We start from the raw sequence: 27,526 nt of genomic DNA on the forward strand, positions 1-27,526 counted from the left end.
CTCCTCTCTCTTTAAAAAAAAAAAAAGAAAACATGTTTGCTTATTTATTTGCTCATCCGTCTCCTCCACAGGTGGTGAGCCCCATGAATATCCAGGCTTGGTCTATTTGGTTTGCTGGCCAGTCTCCTGAACTGCACTTGATTTATGGTAGTCGCTTGTATTAACCATGCCTTTGGTTTTTCATATTCTGATGCTTTAACTTCTGGGAGCCTTACTGACCCTGCAGGATTGCCCCTCCCAGAGCTAACCCATTGCGAGGGACAGTAAAGACTCACCCTAGAGCATGTGTTTTCAGTGAAGTCCATTAGTGCAGAACCCACATCCACAACACCTCCTTTATTGGGCTCTCTCACTTGGGGCCACTATCCCCTGCCTCAGGTCCAGGTGACAGATAGCTAGGGACAGCCTCTTTGCCCCCAGAGCCTGTGGAAATTATCCAAACTAGCCAATCCTAAGCCTGCTTATCCTGCCTTGCCCATTCCTTCCCATGGAAAGCACAAAGATGGCTCTCACCCACATTCTCCCCTGGTTCCCTCTGCTTCCTGACCAGCCCCAGTGTTTCTCCATGTGGGCCTGCATGTTCTGCCTCCTGTTTCTAGGGACATCTGGGTTATAACCAAGTTCTTTCTTCGTGAAAGTCATTATCATGCCTGCCTGTCTACAATTAATTGAAACAAATCCTGGGGACCCTTAAAACAGCCTTCAATAAATATTTGTTGAATGAATGAATAAATTTATTCAACAGATGTTTGATGGGCACCCACTATGTACTGTGGGGTCACAGAGCTGGGTCATTTGCTACCCCAGCTGTCAGGGTGTTAAGATATTCAGAGAGAGGAAAGGAAGTGGGGGGAAGGCAGAAAAGCTGCTATGACACTTGTCACTCACCAAAGGTAGCATTATATTAACAACAGCTCCCATTTATTATTTACTATGTGGAGAGCCATGTACTTTATTCATTTATATACATTATCCTGTCTAATCCTCATGATATCCTTAGGAATTAAGCATCATCCCACTTTCCATCTGAGAAGCGAGAGGCACACAGATGTTAATTGACTTCCCTAAGGTCACATGGCTAATGAATGGCAGAGCAGAGTTTCAAACCCACACCTTTGGCCTCCATTTAGGATCTTCTGTCACTAGAGGTCCTAAACCATGCAATAACGCAAGGGGGGAAAAGGCATCCCAATGGGAAGGAAAAAGGCAAAAGCATGCTTGATTACTTATTCATAGACAATATGATCAGGTACAAAGCCCTAAGGAACATACAAGGACTCATGATGAACACCTGAGTCTTGCTAAATTGGAGGATACAAGGGCATTATATGCTTCGTCCTTGTGGGATATGCAGAAAGCACTTTGGACTGAATCTTCAGACTGACTAGGAGGTGTTGTGGACAGACGGCTTCTGGAGTTAGACACCAGAGGTGAAACCTTGCTTGGCCATTCAGTGACTGAGTGCCAGGACATATGACTTATCCCTCCATGTCTCAATTTTCTTTTCTTTTATTTTTTTTTAAGAGAGAGTGAGAGAGGAGAGAGAGTGAGAGAGAGAGAGAGAGAATTTTTAATATTTATTTTTTTAGTTCTCGGCAGACACATCTTTGTTTGTATGTGGTGCTGAGGATCGAACCCGGGCCGCACGCATTCGAGGCGAGCACGCTACCGCTTGAGCCACATCCCCAGCCCTCAATTTTCTTTTATTTTACATGGACATTAAATAAAAATGCATCAGGAGAAAAGTGGGACAGTGGTAGTGCATGGGTATGTGGAGATCATTCACAGAATACATGTGTTTAAACACTATGCACAGGGGCTGGGGATGTGGCTCAAGCGATAGTGCGCTCGCCTGGCATGCATGCGGCCCGGGTTTGATCCTCAGCACCATATACAAACAAAGATGTTGTGTCCACCGAAAAAAACTAAAAAAAATAAATAAATATTAAAATTCTCTCTCTCTCTCTCTTTCTCTCTCTAAAAAAAAAAAAAAAAAAACACTATGCACAGAAATTGCTTCAAAGATTTGCCTGCCTTTGTCTGGAGGCCAGAGTTCTGCACTCCAGAAAGGGGCTTAAGGCTTCTGCTCGGATGCACAGCCCTCCTTCCAGTTTGAAGGCTCCTCAGGACCACAGTTCACAGCTTCTCATTCTTGTGTCCCAAATGCAAGCCCTGGCACACATAGCAGTACTCTTCTGGGCAGGCAGGTCAGTCAGCATCCGGGAGGCATGGGACTGCAATTATGGCATATTGACACCAGGTGGGTTCTGGAGCCTGGGCGTGACCCCTGTGGTAGGATAGCTGAGACTTCGTGGAACAAAATTATCTATAAAGAACAAATTAGATTTTTGTTCAAAAGGCCCATTGCCTTCTTTGCCATCTGACTCCTGCATGCCTTTCTTCAGGACTCTAGCATTACTTGCTGGGAGACCAACATGTGGGCCAGGAGGAAAGGGGACTCTGGACACATAAGATTTGATCTAGGGAACAAGAGACCTGGGTGGGTACTGAAGTGCAAGAAGGGTAATGTAGAGTCCACCAGAGGTGTTGGAATCCTTCAAAGGAAAGGCAAGGTTTGGGAGGGAGGAGGGGAACCAAGGGTGACTCCTGCTGCTGAGCATAGGGAGCAAACCCATGATGCTATCTGCCTGTAGGCTTCTCTGCCTGTGCCCCTCCTCCACGGTGCAAGATTAATCTCCCAAAGCTTTGGGAGGATTTGGGGCATACCCTCTGAACTTCCAAACAGGGACAGCCTCTGTGTGCTAGTATGAATTCCCAAGCATCTGCAGGTGTGTGCAGCTATTCAGCAAGTGCACAAGTGAACGAGGAAGCAGAGAAGCATGCCCATGAGAAGCTTGAACACACGATCTGTTGGAAGGGTGGCACATGCTGGAGCACAGACTCAGACTCACACTATCCAGCCTGCACACTCTCACTGACCAGGAAGTCCTGGATAGGAGAGCCGTGTCTAGCCTTATGTTGTCCATGAAGTCTCTCAGACCTAACCTGACAGCCTTCCTGCTCCCTGGTCTTCTTTTAAGTGGCTCTGGTGCCGGGCACTTGGAAAGTCTAGGTGTTGGGAGGGCACTTGGTGGTCATTTTGGTCCACCCCCATTGGTTCCCTGAACCCCTTCAATTTGGTCATAAAAATTTAAAAACAAACAAACAAGTGTTTGGGAAAATAATAAATGAGGTGAGTCAGCTGGAAGCCAAGAGAAATCTGCCAGGTCCCTTCTATGACTTCCAGATGTGCACTGGGGCCCTTCTCTTTGGGCTTTGCCCCTAGTGTGACACCAAGAGCACAATGGTGGATTACAGCCCCAGTGAGCGGAACCACCTCACCAACCCCCTTTCCAGCTTCTGAGCACTTTCTATATTTCCTTCCCATGAAGAAAGAAGTAACCACCCACTCAGATGCCAGGTGATAAATGTTCCAAGTAATTTTTATTTTAGAATACAAGAGAGGTACAAATGTATTTACAGTTGTATATATACAATCAAATAATATATATCACAGTTTGTAAATATCATTTTAAGATAAATATTTACAAAGTTAAAGTGACCATTTTATGGAATTAGAACACGGTTTCTTGAAAACTCTATACACTTTATACTTTTTATTAATATTATTATAGTTTTTTTTTTATTTATTTATTTTACAAAACCCCCTACGGGAATTCTGCAAGGTGTGAGACGACACCAGAGGGCGCCCACGGCCGGAACTGGAGAAAACATGGGCAGGTATCAGGGAAAGTGTGGGCAGGCGGGGCGCATCCATCGCAGCTGGGAACTGCTTCACCCGCAGAGAAGTCAACCTAGTCAACGCAGTCTTGCCCTGCTCTTGCTGGAGGGTGCGCGAAGGGGTAAGGATGTGGGTACCTCTCCTTTCTCAAGCTTGACATCAGAGCTGAACAGGAGGCTGGTCCAATTCCCTCATTTTACAGATGGGGAAATTGAGGCCCAAAGAGGGCAGGGTCTTGTCTGGCTCGGAGGCCCTACAGTGGATTCGCAGTGCCTGCACTCTTATCCCGCTTATACACTGAAAAGTATTCGTGCCTCATTCATCCCCAGGAGCCACGTTCGGGATAAGGTGGCCTACAGGAAAGAAGGGCCCAGAAATCTCAGATCTCTCCGGGTCACTGCTGGCTGCCCCCAGGCCCCAATAGCTCCCAAATCTCAAGATTGTGTCTTTGACTCCGGACACCCCAGGACCCCGATCCCAGAAGGCAGAGATGGTGGCTCTCCCTTCACTCCGAAGCGTGGGGCTCTGTGTGGGGACGGTGGGAGCTGAGTGCCCTCGGAGATCTTCGGTCCTCTCTCCTGCCACCCACCAGAGCGATGCCCGCTTGGACTGACCACAGAAGGGATTCCGGGGTGAGGCCGGGCATGGAGACCCCTCCCAAGAGAAGGCGCGGCCAAGCAACCAACACCAGCCAGGTGGCCTGGAAAAGGGACGCGACTCGCCCCTCACGTCCTCATTGAGAAACTGGGCGAAGAGTGTTCCGGGGGTCATTTCTGGGGCGCAGCTACGGCGGGCGAGGACGTGCCCGCGGCGGCGTACGGCGAGAGGGTCAAGTCTGCAGAGCGGGGAGGCCCGTGCGGCAGAGGTCCGGGAGCGCGCGGGGCAGGCGCGGGAGCGGGAGCGGCGCTCACAGCACCATGGCCGGCAGGTGGTGCGCCGCGGCGGCGGCAGCGGCGGCGGCGGCGGCGAGCGCGGGCGCGTGCGCATGCGGCGCAGGCAGCGCGGGCGAGTGCGCCTGCAGCGCTGCGCTGGGCGGCCGGTGGCGCGCGCTCTTCTGGTGGGCGCGCAGGCCGGCCAGCTGCGAGTACGCGCTCTGGCACACCTGGCACTTGTAGGGGCGCTCGCCCGTGTGCAGGCGCACGTGATTGCGTAGCGTGGACGACTGGCTGAAGCGACGGTTGCAGAAGCGGCACACGAAGGGCTTGTCCAGCGTGTGGATGCGCATGTGCGAGCGCAGGTTGCTGCGCGAGTTGAAGCCGCGGTGGCAGATGACGCAGCGCATGCGGCCCGCGGTGCCCGCCGCCGAATCCGCCGGGTGGAAGTCCTCTGGCCGCGCGAGCGAGGCGCGGGGCCGACGGGGCGGGTGGGGAGGGGAGAAGAGAGGAACAGCCCCGTTAGAACCCGCGTCCGCCCCAGGCTCTCCGCGCCCTCCCCACCCACTGCCCGGCAGCCTCCGGCGCTGCGTGGGTCAGGGCTGACGGAGCCCTGCGCTGCCGACCGACTTAAGGGCCAGCTAAGGGCCTGGCTTGGGTCAAATGGGAGCTGGATGTCAGATCACGCTGGGAGACCAAGGGGACTTTGCTACTCAGCCTCACTAAACCTGAACTTACTCATCCCTAATATGGGAACCTGGTACTGTCTCTGCAGCTAGGCGCGATTTCCTGAAATGAGTAGGAAAACTGTCTATTAAGTTTTTTCTGTGCTAAGCTCTTTACCAACCTCAGCCTATGTATGACCTGGCTTATGGTATAAAGGATAGCAACTAGGAAACACCCCGCCGAGAAAAATCATTTATTCATCTCATAAATATTTACTGAGTGCCCTCTGTACCCATGAACTGCTCCTCAGTTTTGCCATCCCTGAAATGGAGGTAGTAATAGCGTTACCCCCATTAAGTCGGTGGTAGGGATCAGAAATTAATGTTTGTAAAGCATTAGCTGCAGAACAATTGTTCCATAAACAGTAGTTAGTGAGCCGTAGGTCGTCGCCTAAAATTAGGGATAATCAAATTTCACAAGGGTTTTGTAAGCCCCCATTGGAATGATGCTCATCAAAGATTTTCATTTCTGACCCAAGGAAACCAGGGCTAGTCCAAAGCTTGGCACAATAAAAATCTCAAGCTAATGAGCTCTGTTGTGATGGGCACTGTCCCTGGAGTCAGGCTGTGTGCCCTGCCCTCATTCCAGCAGTTCATTCCGAGCAGCTACTGTGTTCCTGGACAAGGAACCAGGCAGGACAGGCTGTGTGCAGAGTTGGAAGGGAACTTCCGGATCTCCTTGCCCGACACCTTTTCTTTATTGATGAGGAAATTGAGGCACAGAGCCATTCCCAAGATTGAACAGCAGAACTGGAACTCAATACAGCCTCCTGCTGCCCTGTCCATTTCTCCTGCCATATCCCATCACCTCTCTGGGATCTCCTGCACTTGCACCTGCACCTGCACCTGCCCCCAGACAACCTATTCTGGTCAGAAAGCAAGAGGATTGTCTTCCACCCACACTTGGACCATGGTGGGCATTCCAGGAACACCAGGCGCATTGGGTCAGTAGGTCCCATCTGCTGGATGCCGGTGAGATTGAACCAGGTTCCCAGGAGGCTCCCTGCCCCTTCTTCTCCCTAGTGGAGGGATGCTCTGATGGGTCTTGTCTCTGTGGCCCTGTGGGGAATACCTACCATGTTTGTTCTTTTTCTGCTCCTCCTCCAGTCCTGGCACACCCGGGATGCCCAGGAAGGTGTTGTGGGAGTTTCCATACCACACCAGCAGCTCCTGATCCGGAGGGATCATCTGTAGGGATGGAGGTGAGAGGTCAGGGAGGCAGCAGCTGGGGAGTGGGAGGCAGGAGTCTCTAAACATCCCCTCACGGCCAGGAGATGTGCATCCAGCCTCAGCCCTGAGAATGCCACACCTGCTCCATGTCCACTGATCTGCCCCAGCAAGCTGTACAGACTGGGCAGGTGCCGGGACATCACAGCCCTCTGCTCCCTTCTCCCTGCCTGGACCTCCTGAACATCTCTGTCCTAACTCCACCGAAACAGAGTGTTCAAGCAACAGAAGCCTCACAGCGAATAGAAGTAACAGAAGATGGAAGCCAGAAAACTTCATTTCTTACCCAGGGAAAATAGCCAGCCCAGCGCTGCAGGGCTGAGCCAGATGTTTCGAAGGAGGAGCATGGGCTGGAGGGCGCCCTGTGGTGCTTGGTTACACCCTGTCTGATAATGTTCTGGAAACATCTCTAATCCCGAGCACCCACAGACGGCAGCACATCACACCTACTTCCCCTGCCCAGCACAGGGCCCTGCATGGCTCCAGGCATTTGGCAGATGCTAAAAAAGAAACTCAGGTTGACAAACGCCTCCACTTCAGGAAGCACCAGGGTACACACAGCCTTCCACGAAGTCTATTTCAGCATGTTCTAGGTCCATGACCAAGAACTGATGATAGGACTCAGTTGCTCTCAGGGGAAGACCTGCACGGGAAATGGCTGTTGACTAACCAGGGAGACCAGCAGGCCTGCTCCTGAGTCAGCACAGGGGGCCATCCCCAGGGGCCCTCTTGGCCTTTGGTGAAAGCCAGTTACCTTTCCCGAGTCGGGGGCCTTCAGCCCCAGCCCAGTCAGACACACAAGAGAAGGGACAGCCCATCATTCTCCTGAGGACTGGCCCTAGAAACATGGCTGTGGCACATGCCCTGGGATTCCCTGAGGAACAGCCCCAGATAACAGCTGCTTTTTCTTCCTGGTGGGTCCTCTTTTAGTTGAAGCACAAAAAAAAATTACACAGAATTCCACATAGGGGTGTCTGAAGCCCCCCTTGGTCTTCATGGCCAGGGAGTAGGCCCCCTCCTCTTCGGACTGGGTCCAGCCTGCAGAGCCCTGCCACACTCAGAACCCTTGGGTTCACCTTGTCTTCCTTCCTCTGCTCAGAGCCCAGAAGACCCTCAGACCATCACAGCAAGCCCTGTGCTTGACCTTGAAAGGAGGGAGCAGGAGAGGAGGAGTGGGGGCAGGGAGGCATGAGGGGCCTGGGCAACTGTATCCTCCTGAGACAGCCCAGGGCCACCAGGCCCTTTCCCACTCAATCACAGGGCACCGCAGCCCATGACCAGTGAGTGACAAGATACCAGCAGAGAGTACCACACCTACCGTGATTGCGTGGGATTAAATGTGGAAACCAAGGGAAATTAGGCAGAACTTCAAAGAAAGCAGGCAGTTTAGATTTTGGCACCACAGCCAGCATCACTGTGGCCTCTCTGGTCATGGCTACTGTTCAAGAGGCCAGTGGGTCAGAGTTGGAGGCCCATGTTAGAAAAGGAACAAGAAAGAGGATTTTGAACCCATCAGAATAGAACTCACAATAATTAAGATGCTTTGTGTAAGAAGCTACTCTACAGGATGGTGCAGATGGGCTCCAAGTCACTGGGTTCCTGCATGACCTCGGGCAAGTCACTCTGCCTTTCTAAGGTTGTCTCCTAAAATGAGGATGGCATTAGGTCCCCCAACCCAATGAATCTGGTTGTAAGTTACCGCCAACATCATCCCATCCCCTGGCTTCAAGTCTCAGTGGAAACCTGACCCAACAGCCTGGGGCTTCCTTTAGATAGTCAGCTCCCCAAACCAACTGCACATGCTATCCAGAGACAACACTGCAAGGGGTTTGGGCTCAGCCTGGAGCCGGGCATGGCGGGGTCCACTCAGACTCCCCACCTGCTAAGTGAGTGACTTTGGCTGGCAGCTTCATGTCATGGGGTATCAGTTTCCTCTACTGTGTGTATAATAGGGACAGTCTTGTTGCCCCAGCCTCCCTGCATGGTTGTTGGGGCAAAAAGGCCGCTCGCAATAAAGCTCTGCACAATGAAGACACAGAAGGGCGAGTTATTATTTTCTCTGACTCACCCATCTCAGAGAGGCTGGCAGTGATCTGGCACATCATGTCCCTGCAGCAGTGCCCACAGAGCCTGCAAGGTGGTATGGGGCTGTTGACACTGTGAAAGCTCAGGGTGACTAGGGACTTTGCTTTCCATGTGCCCAAATGCCTCAAGAACAATAGTCCCCAACCAGTATGTCTCAGTTCGCTGGCTCCATCTCCCAGGGATAGAAGCCCACCCCTCCAGGACAGCTGTGGGAGGGAGGTTGGGCCAGCCCCAGCTGATGATACCCTGAGTGATGTCTCGACCTCCAGTCTTAAGGTCCGGGAATCAATTACTAAGTTGACACTGGCCTTTCCATTTTAATTGAAAATAAAAACTATTATTAAATGCAAAATAAATGTAATAAAAAATAATAATAATGGGAATGGTGGATGAAGATCAGAACATCTTGGCTTGTATATATCTTGATTTTTTTGTTTTTCAGTACTGGGAATTGAACCCAGGAGCACCCTAGCCATGTAAGCTACCTCCCTAGCACCAAACCCCCCCCCCCCCCCCCCGTGCTTTCTTTCTTTATTTTTGAAAGTGAGGGTTTTGCTAAGTTTCTCAGGCTGGCCTTGAGCTTGTGATCCTCCTGCCTTAGTCTCCTGAGTCACTGGAATGATAGGTACATGCACAGTGCCCGGCTAAAGTCTTGCATATTCTTATTCAAAATTATTGTTTGTAATATAATATTTAAAATAAGCAGTTCAATGGGAAGGTGTAGTATAAGGTGACTCATTTTTTACTAGAATATTTTTAATGTACTAAAATTAATTTTACTCATTAACCTAACAGTTAAGGCACATGGGCATAAATGTATAAGCATGCAACAGGGTAGATAAAAAAAGTAACTCTCCCACTCTGGATGCCCAGCTGCTGCCGCTGGTTCTCTAGGTGTCTTTCCCCAGAAGGATTTGATATGGAAAAAAAAAAAATGCTGATTTGAGGTTTGAGCAGAGAAGCATCTTGGGATAGAGTGATTTCACTTTTACTTGATTCATCTGATTTTTTAAAAAGTAATGAGCACATCTATTTCTTATATACACACACAACAAAACAACAATTTTAAAAGAAGGAAAATCTATTACAAATAACCTACGGGGGACCAGGGTTGTGACTCACTGATAGAGTGCTTGCCTCACATGCATGAGGCACTGGGTTCAATGCCTGGCACCACATAAAAATTAAAAAAAATAAAATAAAATAAAGATATTGTGTTTAAATCTAGAACTAAAAAAAGAAAAAAAAAAAAGAACCTACGGGAACTGAGCCTAACACATTCCCCAGACAGCAGCAAGCCATCTTCAGAGGGCTGGGGTAGGCTGCCCCATCTGCACAAAGAAGGGGAACCAGGAGTTCCTGTGTCCTGGACCCTCGCCTCTGGGCTCCAACTGCTTCCAGGCGTCCCGCATCCAACGAACTCCTGTGATCAAGCCCAGGAGGCCCTGGAACCTTCAGCTTCTAGTCCAAAATCCTGAGGCTTTCAATATCCCACCAACTAAGTGCAGGGAGTGCCTAGGTCCCCTGCCAGGGCCTGTGAGTGCTCCCACTGCTGACGCTCAGGCTGGTCCAGCCAGAATGTCTGGGGCTCAGAGAACCAGAATCAGCAAGTCATTTGCCTTTCTGGGGAGCAGAGATTGGCTCAGACACACCCTGATTAAAGCAGTCCCCGGAGAACCAGTCCCAGTGTACAATCCACATCCTCAAACTTTGGGGGAAATGTCTATACCCAATCTTGTTTTGACAAATTTTAAGGCCTCTGAGCTCATTCTCTGGAAACTTCCTGATCAGTCCAGTTTATCCTGCTCCACTTTTTGCATTTTTAGCTTAAATTGGAAATAATAGGCTTTGAGGTTTGTTTTCCTAATACAAATTCATGACACACCATTGAATATGTTCCCAGGAGACTCCGAGGCCCCCCCTTCCCCGCATGGGCAGAAGCCCTGGCGTAGAAGGATCTCAGTGTCATCTGGCCGAACATCAATTTCCATTGTACACAGATGTCCTGACACACCAATTAATAGAGTTCCAGCAAATAGATATTGGCCGGGGAGGCCACACAGCCAGGCGATCAAGACCAGCTCTGCAGCCAGAGAGCCCTGGTTCTAATCACAGCTCAGCCTTCACCATAATCTCCAAACCTTAGTTTCATCCTCATTAAAATGGGGAGAGTGGGCTATGGTATAGCTCAGTGGTAGAGTGCTTGGTTAGTATGCACAGGCCCTGGAACTGAAAATAAATGAGATAAAATGAAATGGGGATAGTAATAGCACTTCATGGGGCTGACCAGATTCTATTTTTAAAAAGTGCATAGCTGGGGAGTAGTTCAGTAGTAGATTGCACAAGGCCCTGGGCTCAGTCCCCAGCACACCCCCCAAAAAATTTTCTAAGACCTTTTAAAAAGGACCTAGGACAGTGCCAGCATATAGTAAATGCTCCACAGATGGTAACATTATTAGATTATTAGTGATGCTAACTATTACTAATCAGAGCAATTTAAGTGCATCCACCGATGAGCAAGGTCAAAAGGAAAATGGCATTTGTCCCCGTAGATCCAAGAAAAGAGAGATGGACTCTAGGAAGAAATTAAAAGTTCAACTGCCTGAGATGAGAAGGAAAACAGCAGGAAAGAAAAATCTACATTTCAGGACACAATAGTTCGTCAAAAGGTAGGGAAGGAAAAGACCCAGAATTTTTTTTCTGGTGAGAAAATCCAAAATGGTAACAACTTATTTCTAAATTCTTTTCTAGTGCTGAGTTTTTTTTTATTTTAGTTTTTTTTTTTTTGTAGTTGTAGATGGGCAGAATGCCTTTATTTTATTTGTTTATTTTTACATGAAGCTGAGGATTGAACCCCAGTGCCTCACACGTGCTAGGCAAGCACTCTGCGGCTGAGCTACAGCCCCAGCCCCCTAGTACTTACTTTAAAAAAAAAAAAAAAATATATATATATATATATATATATATATATAAAATAAAAAATATATTTTTTATAATATTATAATAAAATATATATACAACTAAATATATATATTTAGTTGTAGATGGACACAATACTTAATTAATTAATTATTTTTTTTAAATTAATTAATTTATTTTTATTGGTGCTGAGGATCGAACCCAGGGCTGCACAAGTGCTAGGCGAGCACTCTACCACTAAACAACAGCCCCAGCCTTAGTGCTGACTTTTGAGATCAGTCTTGCTTCTTGGGCCAGTCAGTCATGTTCTGGAAGAATGGGGTTCCTGTGGGTACCTCTTTTGACTTGACCCCCATCACCTGCAGAAAGGCATTCAACATTTAGTTCCTCTTGCTATGCACTGGGCATTTTCTAGAAAGGCCATTTTAGGCACCCGAGGCTGGAGTAAGTTCCTGTAACTGAAGTAAGCCCAGGGAAGTAAGCCCAGGCAAGAATAACACCTGAATAGATTCAGCCAGATGCAAAATTTTCCCACAGATTCACCTGTGCTTGGAAACCCCACAGCCTTTGTCTCCTTTGGGAGGGCCATGATTTTGTTTGGGAAAGTCTTAGTGCAGCAATAGTATATTGTGCTTATTGACTAAAGATGTCCTTCCCCCTTTTTGGCAAGTAGCGGGTTAGTGTTATGAAATATAAATAGCACTAGTGAGTGGCAGAAAGATTAAGAAAACAGATCACAGCAAAGGTCCTTCTCCTTGGCTAACCCCACATAACTCACAGAACAAACAGCTGATTTATTCCAGAGACATCTGGGGAGTGGCCTGGGTGGCAGCGATATGTCCAGTAGGGCTGCGTGAGTGCTGCGCCTCGGCCCTGCCCCGATGGTGGTCATGTGCAGCCTGACACACAATTGATCTGGTAAGTATATTCTGACAATTTGACAAAATGGTTTTGAGAAAATTGCTACCTTGAAAAAAGTGCCCAACTTCATTCATGAAAAGTAATTTGGGGCATTCTGTATTTCCTTGTCCCTCCCTCTCTCAAACAGTTCCTTTTTCCTTTTTAGTAGTCTGTCTGGCCCTAAAAAGCATTAATAGCCACGTCAGAGGAACCTATCTGCAGCATCCATATCATATATACATCATATCCTTGCATCTACTTAAATTTCTGGTTAAATGTAGATGAACTTTCCCCCTGATCATATAAATTCCAATCCCTCCCTGGAGATATCCGTCAGCCACTTAGCCCTCTGACTCTGCGTTTCTGTATAAACATCTATTCGTGTGTCTGGGCCCTGTTTGAATCTCCTGCTCCCACACAGCAATGTGAGACTCAGACCCCATGTCTGCACCAGCCAGGAGTCCTCTTGCCAGGATGGCACAGGCATTGCTGGCCAGTGTCCCTGTTCACATGCATGTGTCTTCGTGAGAGGGGCAGGATGACTGTTCGGCCCTCCTACGTCAGGGCTGGGACAGAGGTGACTGTGGCAGTGTATAGAATAAGAGGGAGCCTTGGGAAGATGTGAGTGCTCAGGAGGATACACTCTGAAAAAAGTGGGGTTCAGCTGCTCCAGAGGCCAATGCTAGGAGGTAGTGTTCCAGCAGGATGGTCACAGGAGCAACCCCTGTCCTGCCTAGGTCTCTCCTGATACCCACCCCCATCCATCCTAGCTCTCCTCTCGGGGCTCCTGTGGAAGACCTGTTTGTTCATCTTTATATTTAACCTCTCTTTCTGGTCCACTGAGGGTCACCTCTAAGCTGGGACTCAGTTCCTGGTCACACCAGGCCCAAGCAAAGGCTGTCCTGTTATCATCCCTGGAGAGTCCCTGGGACCTGGTTATTCAGGGAGAATATGAGTCCCAGAAACTAGTAGGCCTGAGCACCCTGGGGCATCTTTAAAAAAGCTTGAGGTTCTGAGTCCCAGGGAGCAAAGGAAGGGGATTAAAGGGAAGTCCTTCTCTGGCTCCTCCAGACCACTTCTAAATCTCAACCAAGCTTCAGCCCCATCCCAAAGGGCCTTGCTTGCCCCCCATGTGGGAACAGAAGCATGAGGTCCAGAGAAGAGTCATAGGACAGCCCCCACCATGCCACAGAGTACTCAGGCCCATCCCACTCTCTGGGACCAGACACAGAACCAAATTTCCCACCAGGGACACTGACCGGGGAGAATGCTGGCTGCAGCCACCTCAGCTACTACCATTCTGCTTGCCCTACAGTAAGCATTACCGTCCCCACCCACACTCCCTCAGCTTCTCTGCCCCTGCCCAGCATCTCCCTACCTGCCAGGAACACCTCCTTTCCCATCCTCCTCCTGACCTTTCCCAGGTGCTGCCCCTGGCTTAGCCCTCACCCCCTTCAAAAGCCCCTGGAACACCATGGAAAGGGGCATCTGTCCATCTGCCACCTTCCTTGCTTCTCTGAAAAAGCTCACAGCACAGTCATTAGTGCTGACATTTCCCCCAGAGTCCCTGCAAGAGCCCCCAGCTTTGCCTGCCGCCAAGTGAGACCTGGTTTCTGTGTCTGTAAACTCTACTAATCTCAATCCTCCCCACAGGGTCATGTGAGGATTAGATGTGATAATGCATATCCAGCGTCTGGGAGAAGCCTGACACAGCGAGCTATCGCCGACACTCAAGTCATGATCCACAAGTCACCAGCGAGCCATGCATGCAGAACAAGGGACAAGGCTCAGCTAAATGCTGGGCACGCATACGCCCTCTCCCACCCAAAAGCATTCCCCACCCTCCACTCCACATCTCCCTCTCTGGGTCTCTATGACTCTTGAACCCCAGCACGCCCTCAATCAATTCCCAAGAACTCACTATTGAGATACCTGGGACATTCACAGTGGCACAACATTGAAATCTCTACCCTTTCTGATCTGCAGCAAAAAGCCCCTCATCAGAACATGCTCCTGGAGACCATGATGCATGAACTTCAGCCCTCCAGCCCATGCAGGACCAGCTTGGCCTGTGTCAATGCCCCTCAGTGCTCTGTGGTCCCAGAAGGCAGCTGCCTGGCACTCTCCCCACAGGGTTCCCGCACTGGTTCCTACACGACAGACAGTACACACACCTCAATGGCCTTGTAGAAGATGCTGGTGCCGATCTGGACCACCTCCAGATTCTGCTCCTGCTCATTCCGGGCACACTTGATGTAGGTCATCCAGCTTCGGTGGTCCTCCTGGCTGGCATCGATGAAGTAGCGCACTGTGCCATCCTCATTGAATACCTGGGCACAGGTGGGGCAGGGAGCAGGTGAGGCAGGGCTGTGCCACATGTGTGGTTTGTGGCCAGGGTCAAACCCCAGGCCAGCCATACTCTTACAACAGCCCCAGGAAGTGGAAAAAGCTATCATCACTTTTGTTTCCAGCTGAGGAAGGGGAGGCAAGGGGCGCAGTGATTGGCCTGAGTCTAGCCGGCTAGAGGTTGTCAACAGGAGCCAGTCTCCGGGGCTCTACAGGCTGACCACGCCATGCTCCTGCTGCCAGCTACACCCCAGCCTCAGAAAAAAGGGGGTCTCCAAGATATCATTCCAAGGGATCTTCTGGAGGATGCAGAGGTACTCCCCAGAGCCATGAGGAGCATTGGCCAGGACCTAAGAGGGGGACACAGCAGCCTGGAGAGGAAGGCTGGCTCACTGTGGCACTGGTCTGGCCTAAGCCTTTTTCTGGGAGCTGCCAAGAGCACTCAGAGGTCAAACTACACCTTGACTTTCTGACCCAGCCACAACTGGAAAAGATAACCACTGGTCCAGGACTCAAGAGGAAAGGAGTTAAGTGAGGAGAGGTCTCTGGGTCACCCCCCTGTTCCCTTCCTCCTGCTCCTGTGACCAGCTATAGGATTGCCTCATTGGGCTCCTCTAGGATCTGCCAGGTGGAACCCTGGGGGAGCCATAAGGGAGGGAAGGAGTGCACCATCTGGCCTTGGGGTTTTCAATTCTACTAGGTAAGGGCCCCAGAAGGAGGAATCACTGTAGGAGTGGCTTTGTCCTAAGGGAGGCCCTCCCTGCATCTAACACTGTGAGGGTGGGGTAGGGTCAGGAGACCTGGAATGGAAAGCTCCTCTGAGCCTCAGTTTTCTTCAGTAAAGAGGAGATGATCACCCACAGGGCTGCTGAGATACCCCACGAATTGCCAGCTGCGGATTCAGATACCCATTCAATGCCAATCAGCAACCATCATTTTGGATGTTACTCTGCCTGGAGAGGGGAAGCCCGTTCTTAAGAAGGACAGACTTCTGCCATTTTCCATTCCAGACACCTTACTCCAGGTTGGGGCTTGACTTGAGGGTATTCCTTGCTACTTCTGTAGCCCGAGAAAGAATGTGGGTAGTGGGGAAGTCCTCCCCAGGGATGGCTTCTGAGCTGGCCTCAGGACCCAGATGTTCTCTCCATCTCAGACCCTCCCTGTGAAATGGAGGCAACATCCTGGTACTCCGGGTTAGCCCGAGAAAGGAGGGTCAGATTTTTCCCCACTGTGGCCTACCCAGGGCCGTGCAGGGAGGGACCCCCAGGAAGTGAAAGCTCCATGCACACGGAGGTTTTAAGGGTCCTCCTCAGGGGCATCCAGGCCGCCAGTGACCTCAGCTCCCAACAAGAAAACGGGCAGCAATGAGGCCAGACTCTAGAGCCTGTCTGCGGACAGCAATCCTTGCCTACAGCTGGCTCCTCTCCCCCAGTCCACTCTTACCTCCCACATCAGGTTGTTGTTCTTGCAGATGTCCACGTGCTCTGGAGCGATGACACGGCCGGTGAAGGGGCCCATCTCGGTGCCTGCTTTGATCCACGTCTTGGAGAAGATGCCAAGGCCCTCTCCAGGGATGGAACTCTGGGCGATGATCACCTCCACCGGTAGAACCAGGCTGGACAGCTTCTGCACCTCTGCCGCCAGATGCAGAGGAATCTGGTCAAAGCCTTCGCAGAGGAGGCCCAGCCCTTCTGGGCCCAGGACCCCTACCCAGGTCCTGCCCAACCCGGCCAACCCCAGCGGCCACAACTGCGGAGAAATCTCTCCAGTGATGGAGGAGTGGGCAAGCGCAGAGGCTCAGCGATCAGTCTCCTCTGTTTGCAACGAAGGACCCTTGGTACCCTCGAAAGCAAGTGGTGCGTTGGGGTTCGTTTCTAAGGGCGAATTTTTAGTTTCCACTTATTCTCAAAATATTCTCTACTCCGAAAGGTTTAAGAACTAATGCGCCGACTGCAGAACTCGGGTTTACAGACGGGAAAACTGAGGCCTGGTCCCGCGAGGAGGTAACGACCAATCCGGGACTCTCGCCCAGTCCTGCTCCAGGCGCCGCAGCCGGTGAGTTCACGCGCAGTGCGCTTAGAGGCACAGGGCACGGGCGGAGGAGCCCGGACGTGGTCAGCACTGAGGACAGATCTCCGACTCCAAGATCGCAGAGGCGGAAAAGAAACACTGACAGTGAAGGGCTGGGCTGGGCTCTGGCTGTGTGACCCCGGGCAAGCCCTCCCTGCTCCTAGGCTCTGGGTGCCAGGGAGGGCGGCGCTGGACTCAGGCGGCTCTGAAGTCACCTCTCCCGGCCAGGAAGAGCCAGCGGACCCCAACCTCCTGAGGGTCCCCCTGTTGGGCCTCTGCGGCCGGGGTGGGAGCAGAGAGGCATACAGGGGCGGCCTCCATGTCTTACAAGGTTCCCCTCTAAGCTACCTGGGAAAATACCCAGCGAGCGGACCGGCTGAAAGGGGGGGTTAAACGGTGTCCGTTGCGGAGCGGCTGGCAATTTGTCACGCTGTTAAAGTGATCGCATTCATTCGGCTCCATTCGAAAGAAATTGCTAATTCTAAATTCATTAGCCCTGGAAGAATGCTGTAGCAGTAAATTGTAGCTCAATGCGGAGGGGACTTGTTTAAAAGGGGCCGAGGAATTCCCCTTACAAAAAGGGGGGATTAGATGGTTGACATAGCGTGAATGGAAGTGGAATTAGTCTTCACGGTAAATTAAGAGAGGAACAGAAATCGTAAAGGGGGAAGAGAGGGCGACGCGCAGAGATGCCAGAGCCCGGGGAAAGATATTGTTTGTGGGTTGATGAATGAGGAATAAGAACTTGAGACATCTTAAAGAAAAGAAACTTTTCTCTCTCTCTTTCTCTCTCTAGCTCTCTGCGGCTTTTTCTCCCGGCCTGCCCGCCCTCGGCCCCCTCCCGGGCCCCCGCTGCCTTTTAAAGTTCTTGGTTTAAGTGGGAACTTTCGGGGGTCAAGCCCAAGTTAACTAAATGAATTTAAAACCCCTTCTTTTTGAGTCAACTGCTATTACACGCCTAGTAAGGCTTTAAATGCCGGGAACCGCCCGCTCAAGGCGGAGGGTGGGGTGAGGAGAGAAGGGCAGGGGAGCGCCCGGAGCGGTGGGGCCTGTGGCTGGGATCTGGTCCTTGAGAGCGCTGGGCGCTGGGCTGACCCCGGCCCCGCCCTGGCGTCGCTGCTTGAGCCCTGGTTTAACCCGGGGAAACTAAGTGGCGGGAGCACCCAGGTGGATTTGAGCTGCCACCAGGTCTGGTATCCCCAATGTCTTCCTGTGGTGGCCATCCTGGGGGTTGGGGGTCCCCGGGAGGAGAGCAAGGGATTAGCCTCGACGGCTCGACTCACCTCCAGAAAAGGACTGCGCCAGGACTTCAGCGGTGAAGGCCGTCTTGGGGCTGGCATGGTGACTCTTGTCCTCCAGGAGCTGTTCTCCCAGCACGTTGCGCCATCGGCCGTATAGGAAACTGTGCAGGATGTCGGAGGTGATGACCTCGGCTAGTGCCAGCCCCGGTGCTTTCAGCCCCGTCTTGAGCACCAGGGCTTCAGCCGGGAGCACGGAGCCCATCATGGGCGGCCCGGGGCTCGCCGGCGCCGGTGAAGGGCAGTCGGACAGATGCGCGGAGGTGGGCGGTGGAGAGGGGAGCCGAGGAGCCGAGGAAAGAGCTGAGACGGAGAAGGAGAATGATGTGGAGGAGGAGTATGAGGGAGGGAGTGGGTGGCGAGGGGGTGGCTGGGAGGAAAGTGAACGAGGGGGAGACAGGCAGGGAGGAAGAGAGAAATCTGCGGAGATGGCTGAGGCGGCGCAGAGGGCTGGAGAGGCGCGGGTGGAGGCAGAGGCGGGTGCGGGAGGTGCGGGGTAGGTGGGAGGCAGTGGATGCAGAGAAACGCCGGCGAGGGGCTCTCGGACGCACGCTCGCCTCTCGCACACCCAGCCAGGACCGTCTTCCCCTTGGCAAAATCTCAGCGCCTTTATAGGAGCCGCAGTGACCCTCCTAATTGGTTATTAATGACCCCCTGACGTCGGAGGACAGACTTGTTGTACCCGGCCTGGCTCTGAGGAGCCTTCGCTGCCAGAGCGCGAGGGGCGGGGGCTCGAGGACTGCTCCGAACTGTTCCCCTCCGCGTCTCCCTCCCCTCCCGGTCCTGCTCCCCCTCCTCTTCCTCCTCCTCTCTCCGTGGGAAGCGCCAGGCCGGGAGGGAGGCTCAGCCCGCAGGGAGTAGAGGAGGGGTCGGAGCAGGGGAGAGGCGCGGCGAGGCTCTCAGGGACTCCAGGGACTGGACAGGACTGGAGGGGACACATGGCCTCGGCCCCGTGGGCCAGCGGTCACCTCCTGTCCAGGCAAGATCCCTGCTCGCCATCCCGCCCGGGCCGTCACCTTCCCTCCACTGCCTTCCCTCACGGCTCGGCCAGCACCGCGCTCCCCTCCCTGGTCAGGACCCGGGCTTCGCCTTTCTCCCACACCCCATTCTCCGCGGGGCTCCACGCCCCCGGCTGCAATAGTTGCCCAGAGGCCCGCAGCTCCTGCTCAGACCGCGCTAATCTGCGCAGACCGCGCTGCAGAAGCCGGGGTTTCGCTTTACACGGGCCGCGCCAACTGCCCTGCACGGTGCGCGCAGTCGGGTACAATACATCTCCGACTTTGAGGGCTGCCGGGGCTGGGCCCCTGTTGCCGTCGGGGCTGGCCCGGTGTGAGATGGCTGTGTGGGCGGCCGGACTTCCTGCCCCAGGAGGGCTAGGTTGGGGGGTCTGGAGCGGCTGACCGAAATTCATACTGCCTGCCAGTTGCTTGCAAAAGGCTTTCCTGCGGGATACCATGAGTCCCAAAAGGGGTCCCTGGACTTGTCGTGGGTGGAAACTGCCCAGCCTCAGAGTGAACGCCCTCCGAAGCCTCCAGCTGCCCGGCGACGGGTCGCGGCGCGGCTTCGCTGGCGACTCAGCCTCCGAGATACATCCTGGGGAAGCCGGCTGCGTCCTCTCGTCTCCTTGCTCCTAGCTCTTTCTCATCGGCCACTCCCTTTCTCCTTCCTCCCTTTCCCCCTCTCCTACTTCACCCCAGTAGTAGACTTTCTGGCCCGATGCTTACAAGACACTTCGGATCGCCTCTCCTGAAACCGGAATTACTGAGCCCAAACCAAGGTGGGAAAGCCACAACTTCTTGCAGGCTTGGCTGCATCTGGGATTAACCACACGCCCGCCTCCGATCCCAGCCCCAGACACACCTCGTGATGGGGGACATTAGGAACATTCCCTCAACTGCCAAAGTCCTTGGCCCTCCCACCCCCACACTTGTGAAGTTCACTTAAGATACCGCAGAGGGAAGTGTTCTGCACTTTCCCAGCTAGTTTGGGCTCATAGATTAGGTCTCAATTGGACATTGCCAACAACTCAGAACTTCCTTGAAGTTCACGAACTTGGTTGGAGGAAAGGTGACCTGTACTCCCACAAACCAGACTCTGTCTCAATACCCTTTGGAAAAAATCCCCGCTGGGCCGTTGCTAAATCTGCCTCAACCTGGCAGCCATGGATCCCAGGCCCAGGCACTCCAGTTTTGGCCAGTGGTCTCTGACATTCGGGTCCTGCCTGGGAACATTGAGAAGGGAAGGCACCCAGAGAGTCTTCAGACCCTGCACCCAGATCCACCGTAGCCTGGCGTCCAGGGCAGGCACCGCAGAAAGCAGAACCATCGGGCACCGCGCCAGCAGAGGGCAGCCCTGCGGAGGAGCAAGCGCAGCCGGCAAGGTAGGGTCCCAGAACCTCCACTCCCTTCCGGATGCCGCCAGCAGGACTCGCTAGTTCACTCCTGAGGGCTCAAATCTGAAGGGACGATTAGAATCCAATGGTTTATGGCAAGAAGACCTAACTGGCGCCTGGGCCTTGGCTTCTACTAGACTAAATGGAGAGGAGAATGCGCCAGGGTACAGGAAAGGAGACTACGTCGGGGAGCAGTGCTGGCAAACGTGCTCTCGGCTCCCAGGGCCGGAAATCTACTTCATGGCTCGCGAGAACAGATACGCGTTCTACTCTCTAGGCCTCAGTGTTCCTGTCTGTGCAATGGTTTGGGTCGTACTTTGTGGACTGAGGTTTCTTCCTACCTTGCCTCTCTTTGGGTCAGGTCACTTCCCCCTCCCCCAAATCCTAAGGATTTTGACATTCCCATGACGCTCCCCACTGAGAAAAGCCCTCAGGTCTGTGCGTCCTTCCGTTCCGGGGCGCAGTATTTGGGTCCCAGATCCCAGTTTGAGGACAGAAGATGCAAGGACCCTGGGCTCCGCAGTGGCCACGGAGTCCCATTCCCTTGCTCTGCTCGGAATCAGCAAACCTGGCAGGCAGGGAGGGCCAGAAGCAGAGGTCAGAACAACCTTCCAGCAGGCAGGCCCGCAGATCTGGGGCGTCTCCAGGGCGCTTTCGCATTTTGAGTTTCTGGCCTAGCAGTACCTTCTCCCGGGCGCGCCCCTAGGAAAGGGAGCTCCTAGCCTCAGGGCCCATTGGGAATGGGGAGCAAGGCCCCTGAGTTCGCTTCTTGTGGTGATGTGGAGGGGAAACATCACATGTTCCAGGGGTTCCAGCGGATGAACCGCGTCGTTTTCTTCAGGGCCCAGGCGCAGTGTGTGCCCGCGCCGAAGACCCCTCCCTCGGACCGGCCGGCCGGAGCTGGCAGGAGCCCCCCCACCCTCGCGCCCACGGCCCCCGCTCCGCGATCTCTTTAATATTCATGGGCGTTAATAGAGAAGCCCCCAGTATATCGGTCCATTGTGGGCGGCTCGTAGGGCTTGAATAGGCCTCGGCCCCCTTTCTTCAGCAGGGCTTCCCGAGGGGCCGGGCCAGGAGTGAATGGCCCCGCTTCCCGCTCCGCGCCCCCTCCCCCTTTCAGGGAGAACATCTTTATCCCCGCCGCCGCCGCCACCGCTGCCGCCCGGGCCCCCGGTCCCGGCTCCGAGCGGAACGAATCAATCAGCCGCGGCTCTTCGGAGGTCATCCTCACAGCCCGGTTCCCCTTCCCCCCTAGCCCACGGGAGTAGGAGAGAGGGAGGCAGAGGCAGGCCGACAGACCCAGGGACTGGGGGACACTCGGGAGCCGGTGTGGAAGAGAAGAGCAGGGGCGACCAAAAGGGATAGCGGGGGCCGGAGGGCGCGAGGAGGGGCTGGGGCCCTGCGGCCGCCCGGCGCCTGCTAATTTCTACTTGTTGCCTAGCGCAGGGCGGAGCGCCGAGGGGACCCGCCGGTGGTCCTCGTTCAGTGACGCGTCCTGCCTCCGGTAGAGGCCCCAGCGCGCACCCATTCAGGCCCCGCATGGCACCCACGAGACACAGAGCGCTGGGGAGCAGCCCGAGGCTCCCAGTCTCGGCACATCAGCCGGCGGGGCACTTTCGTTCTCGTCGGTGCGTCGCGACGGTCCTCTCAGGCCCGGACACGCACTTCAGTGGGACGTCTGGAGCGGAGGCCAGGTTCCCGGCTCCTGCGCCCGCTCTCCGCGGCCGGGCCCGGGTGCCTGGGGGCGCGAGTTGATCAGGCGGGGCCAAAGCGCACGGGTCCCCGCCCCTACCGCCCCGCCGGCCTGGGGAGGCGCAGAAAGAAGCCCATTGTCCGCGGAGAAATACATTTTTGGGGGCTGAGTGAAAGCCCCTTTCTTTTGAACTTTAGAAGAAAGTCTCCGGCCCTCGCCCCTCGGAGGGAGAGATTTGTCTCCTCCCTCCCGGGGGCTCCGCTCGCCTCCTCCTCCCGAAACATCTGCCGGGCGAAAATCCACCCTGGAGGGCAGATCTCTCTGGCTTTAAGCCCCGCGAACTCATTAAAAAGATATTAGCGACGGGGGCAGGTCCCGCGCAGGTATCGATCGACCGGAATGAGCCCGAAGAAAAAAGGCGAAGAATGTGGCCGCGCCCGGAACCCCCACCCGGGTCCCCAGCCCCCTGCGCCCCAACCCTGCGGCGGGAGTGGGGCCCCCTGCGTCGTCCGCGCGTCCCTCCTCATTTGGTGGCTTCTCGATAGCCCCTCCCGCGACTCGGTCCTTGCTTGCTCCGGTTTCCGTCTGCTCCCTGCGCTCCGGGTGCGCTTGTTGCCGTCGCGCTGTCCCTACCTCTTGTCCCCCGCCCCCCACCCTACCCCGTCTCCACCTCTCCTCCCTTCCTCCGCAATGTCCTCTTTCGCCTGCGCTCTGAGACCCTCTCCCGCTTTCTCACACACTCTCAGCTTCCTCCTCCCACGTCTCTCTCTCGACGAGTCTCAGTCTTTCTTTTCTCCATTCCCGCGGTGCCCCGGGAAATTCTCTCCTTGCTTGGGGCCCATGTGTCCGGTCCCACCCATCCCGGGTTCCCGTAGGACGGTTCAGGGCTCCAGGGAGCCACCTGCGGCGCGGACAAAGGCGCGACCCGCTGCCCGTGTGGTGTGGGACCTCGGGCGGCTGGACCAGCTTCAATAGACGTGACTTGGGACCAGCCCAGCCTGCTGCCCGGCTGCCCGGCAGAGTAGCGGACGTGAAGCGGTGAATAGGGACAGCGGTCTCCCCTCCCCCGCAGCCTCACTCCTACCCTATCTAATTAGCCTGGGAGGCCTATGGAGAGACAAAGGCGCGCCCCGGGGCTCCCACGTCGAGCCTGACGAACTCTGAGCTGGCGCCCGGGCCCGAAGGTGACTGGCACGCGAGTCTCCCTGGGCGTCCAGGGCCGGTGGCTTTTCCCCTGTGCCTCTCAAAACAACGCCCCTCGCCACCATCGCCCATGCCCCATCCCCCAGGCCAGCGGATGCCAGCGCTACGGCCCTGGCCCGACCAAGGCAAGAGGCGCTGGGTCAGGCTTGGACGTCAGGAGAGGCGAGAGGCAGAGGGGGGCGGAGGAGGAGAGACTTGTGTAAAGAGAGGCCAATGTGGAAAGATCAGATACATGAGAAGTGGAGACAGAAAGACAGATGAAGGGAGCTGAGGCGGGGGATCGCAGAAGAGCCCAGAGATCTGGGAGACTGAGGAGGTAGAGAGGGAGGATTGAGGGCATCAGACACACAGGCCTCCGACATCTCCCCAGCTCTCGCGGCTCCGTCTGCGCAGCTGCCTGCTGCTCCTGTGAGTCTCAGGGTGGCCAGAAGGAGCCATCTCCCACCATCATATCCTTTCCTCCACCAGAGCCCCTTCCCACCCCACCAGCCACCTTGCTTTCCTCAGCCACCTCCTGGGCCCTCAAGGCTTCCTGCCTCCTGGTCCTCATGCCAGTCCTCCTCCTGCCTGGAGCTTCCTCTCTGACGTTTTCTGGGAGCAGAGGAGTCTAGAGCTGTCAGGGTGCACTTACTGCATCTGGACCTTCTCTTGCCTCACCTGGAATCCTGGAGGCTTCTGGTCATTCCTGTCTTCTATACATACATACTGAGGACCTAATGTGTGCCACACCCTGTACAGGACCCTGGGGCACCATGGTGACCAGGGCAGACCCAGTCCTTGGTCTGTCTATCCAGCTTCTGCCAGGGTGCACCCTGGTGGGCCAGAGGTGGTGGTAACTTGTTTTATACCACCTGACCCTTGGTCTCCTGGGCAACTATGAGGGCCTGGACATAATGGATGCTCTGCCAGTGACAGACAGCTCTCTGGAGGACTCCTGTCCCTGTGTCTTCCTCTTCATCTGCAGAGCGGGAATAAGGACCTGCCCTGCAGTGAAGCTTGTTATGAGCTGAGCTGCACAGTGGACACTGAGGTGACATTGAGGCTGCTATTGCTATTATTTTCCCTGTTCTGTGACCACTTGGCCCGTGTGTATGGATCATCTGGGCTCATAGGAAAATGCCAAGAGCCCCAGAGATCTGCAGATGTGTATTAGAAACAAGGTACCCATTCTCCTCTCTGAGCTTTAGTCTCTTTATCTGCAAAATGGGGTTAACAATAGAACCTCCACTGGGAGGGCTGTGGTGAGGGACAGAGGACACAGCATGGAAAGCTCATAGGACTGTCATCCCAGGCTGAGGCAGGAAGACAGCAGATTTGAATCCAGCTTGCACAACTTAGGGATAACTTGTCTCAAAATAAAAAGGGCTAGGGTGCAGCTGTGGTAAAGCACCCTGGGCCCAATCCCCAGTACAAAAAAGTGAAGGAAGAGGGGAAGCCAAAACCAAACCAATACTAGCACCAACAACACATGCAGTTTTGGGGACTATGAAGGTACAATGGTATACACCAAATATTGCTGGGGTCCCTCCTCAAGACTGAGAGCGCCTCTAGGCCTAGGGGCTTGTCCTGGTCCCCAGGGCCAGAACCAGGGGTACACATTGGTGAGTGCATGATGGGTGGGGCAATGGCCCCCGGGTGGCAGAAGCAGGTTCCAGGACAGTGAGGCCTCCAGTCTTGCCGGCCTGTTCTGGCAGGCATGTGAGGTCTCTGACCCAGGGAGGAGAGTCCACAGTCTTGGAAGATGCAGGCCAGGGCAGCCCAGATCCTCCAAGCCCTGGTCACAGCCAGGGTAGGGGGGAGATCTGAGGCCCTGGCAAAAACACCCCAGGGAATAGGTGCAGGAGCCAGAGTGAGAGGAGCCCACTGCAGTGTCCTCCCAAGGACATTGGCTTCTCCCCCTCTACAACCAGGGCCTCAGACTTTCCCAAACCTCTACCTCACGCCTCACCCCCCACCCACAACATGGAACCTCTCCCCAGAGCACCGTTACCATCCTTACCACCCCAGCGCTAGGACTGGCCCAAGCATGGAGGGTCTCTGGTTCTGCTCTCTGAGACCTCTGTTTCGGTCCTGTGTTAAGCACTGGGTGATGCACATGCCAAACAACTCTGAGGTCGATTCCTCGGTCACCGGTTTAAAGAGGAGGAAACAGGTTCAGCCAGGGTAATGAATGTCCTCGAAGTCTGTGCCCTCCTCGGGCCTCACCAGCTCTCTACAGCCCAGAGAACAAAACTCCTCAGGTGGCCTCTTCACATCACAGAGTCCCCCCCCCCCCTCAACTATTGATGTGTCAAGGGCTGGGGTGTGGCTCCATGGTAGAGCACTTGCCTAGAGTATGCAAGGCCCTGGGTTCCATCTCCAGCATCTGAAAAAGAAAAGAAAAGAAAAAGAAAGGGTACAATCCCGCCTGGATGAAGACTTGTATTTACTAACTGGTTGCAAGGCTGGCTTGAACCGAGAGCTTTGCGCACACACTCTGCCACCTGAGATTTTAAATTGTAGAATGAATTTTCTGCCTTTACTCCCTCCCAACTCTCCCCTCCTCTCTGTCTGGATCCATACCCTGACCATCAGGATGACAAACTTCTGCAAAGACCAGTTAAATTACTTGCAGTTGCAATGAAAGGGATATTTACTGCTCCAAATATCCAGCAAATTACAGTTGTATTTATTTCAGAAACTTCTGAGTACTCCAGAATCTCTGTCTTGTCCGTCCTTCCTCCCTCCTTCCCTCCCTCCCTCCCTTCCTCCCTCCCTTCCTTCCTTCCTTCTTTCTCTCACTGCTCTACCACTGAGCTATACATACCCAGCTCTTTTTTCATTTTTTTTGTTTTGAGACAGGGTCTCATTAAGACCCTGCTGGGGCTGGCCTTAAACTTGGATCCTCCAGACCTGACTCCTGAGGAGCTGGGATTACAGTGTATGCTACCATGCCTAGCTCATTTTTAAATCTTTGTCACGGAAATAGTCGATGCATACCCAGTGTCATGTTGGGCTGGATCTGGCATTTGGGGCCCCAGGCCAGGGCAAGGCATTAGTTCAGCCACGGCAGCTTCCAGTTCCTGGAGATGCTCGGGAAAGGTGACCCAGTTCAGCCAGCAGCTACTGGGGACTTGCACTGTGCTGGTCCTCTTGCATGACAAGAGGCCAAAGAACACTGAATGGTTAGGTGTGTGACATGTTGATGTTGCCAAAGCAAGTGGGCACATGTCACATCCAGGCCATGAGGAGGAATGCTCGCCTGGGGCCTAGAATCCTCCGTGGATTCTAAGTTTCGAGAAGAGTCTTTCATCCTTGAACCAAATGTCCTCTGGTGCCCCTCAACGCTCTCCAGGGGTACCTAGAGCCACCTGCCCACTGTGCTCAGCTGTGTCCCACCACAGAGGCCCTTTCACGTCCTGGCGGGCCGGGGGAGGAAGAGGGTGCCAAGCCTGTTGAACAGCGAACTGCTTCCTGCAGGAACCACGTCAGGACAGCACTGGCATTGGGTTTCAGCTCTGACACGGAAGGGACAGAGGTCATCGCTCAAGTCCTTGCCAAAGAGAAAAAAGCAGGCTTTTCTTGAGTCCATTAAAGAAACAAGATTGCAGGAAACTAGGGCCTGGAAGGCAGGCAGGAGATCCTAGAGTCCAGCCGGAGCTGGGGTTGTCAGAGCCGCAGGCTGTGGGACACCTCAAAGGCACGTCTTTCAACCGCTTCCAGAGGCTGAGTGTGGATTGGCATCTGAGTAACAAAGTCCTGGGCCTCCAGAAGAGGCTCCACTTGCACCCCTTTCCCTGCGGGAGCCCCACCAGGTCCTCTCAGAGAAAGGCCCGCAGGCCTGCAGGGTCAGGGGAGGGAAGAACCTCACCGCACACCAGAGGAGACTGGGGAAGGGCCCTGACCCTGCAGGGATGCTGGGAAGGTCACGGCCCGGGCCCAGGAAAAGACTGACACTCCCCACCTCTACACACCATCAGGCTGCAGGGTCGTCCCAGAGTGGGGGACAGCCAGAAGAGCTCCAAATGGGCTCTCTGAGGAGGAGGATGTGGGCATGTCATAAGGCAGTGAAACC

The 27,526-nt window shown here is 54.0% G+C and overlaps 1 protein-coding gene across 1 annotated transcript; it reads right to left on the reverse strand.

Annotated features, from left to right (window-relative positions):
• Window positions 1-3,724: 3,724 nt before the first annotated feature.
• Window positions 3,725-18,392, reverse strand: PRDM12 (PR/SET domain 12; the record flags this gene model as incomplete). Its single annotated transcript, XM_081281138.1, has 5 exons — window positions 3,725-5,068; window positions 6,416-6,527; window positions 14,645-14,800; window positions 16,260-16,450; window positions 18,170-18,392. The coding sequence occupies 5 exons, from the start codon at window positions 18,390-18,392 to the stop codon at window positions 4,650-4,652; spliced, it is 1,101 nt and encodes a 366-aa protein (XP_081137264.1). The 3' UTR covers window positions 3,725-4,649.
• Window positions 18,393-27,526: the final 9,134 nt, after the last annotated feature.

This window comes from Spermophilus citellus (assembly GCF_964194105.1).
Source record: "Spermophilus citellus genome assembly, chromosome: 2".
NCBI lineage: Eukaryota > Metazoa > Chordata > Mammalia > Rodentia > Sciuridae > Spermophilus > Spermophilus citellus.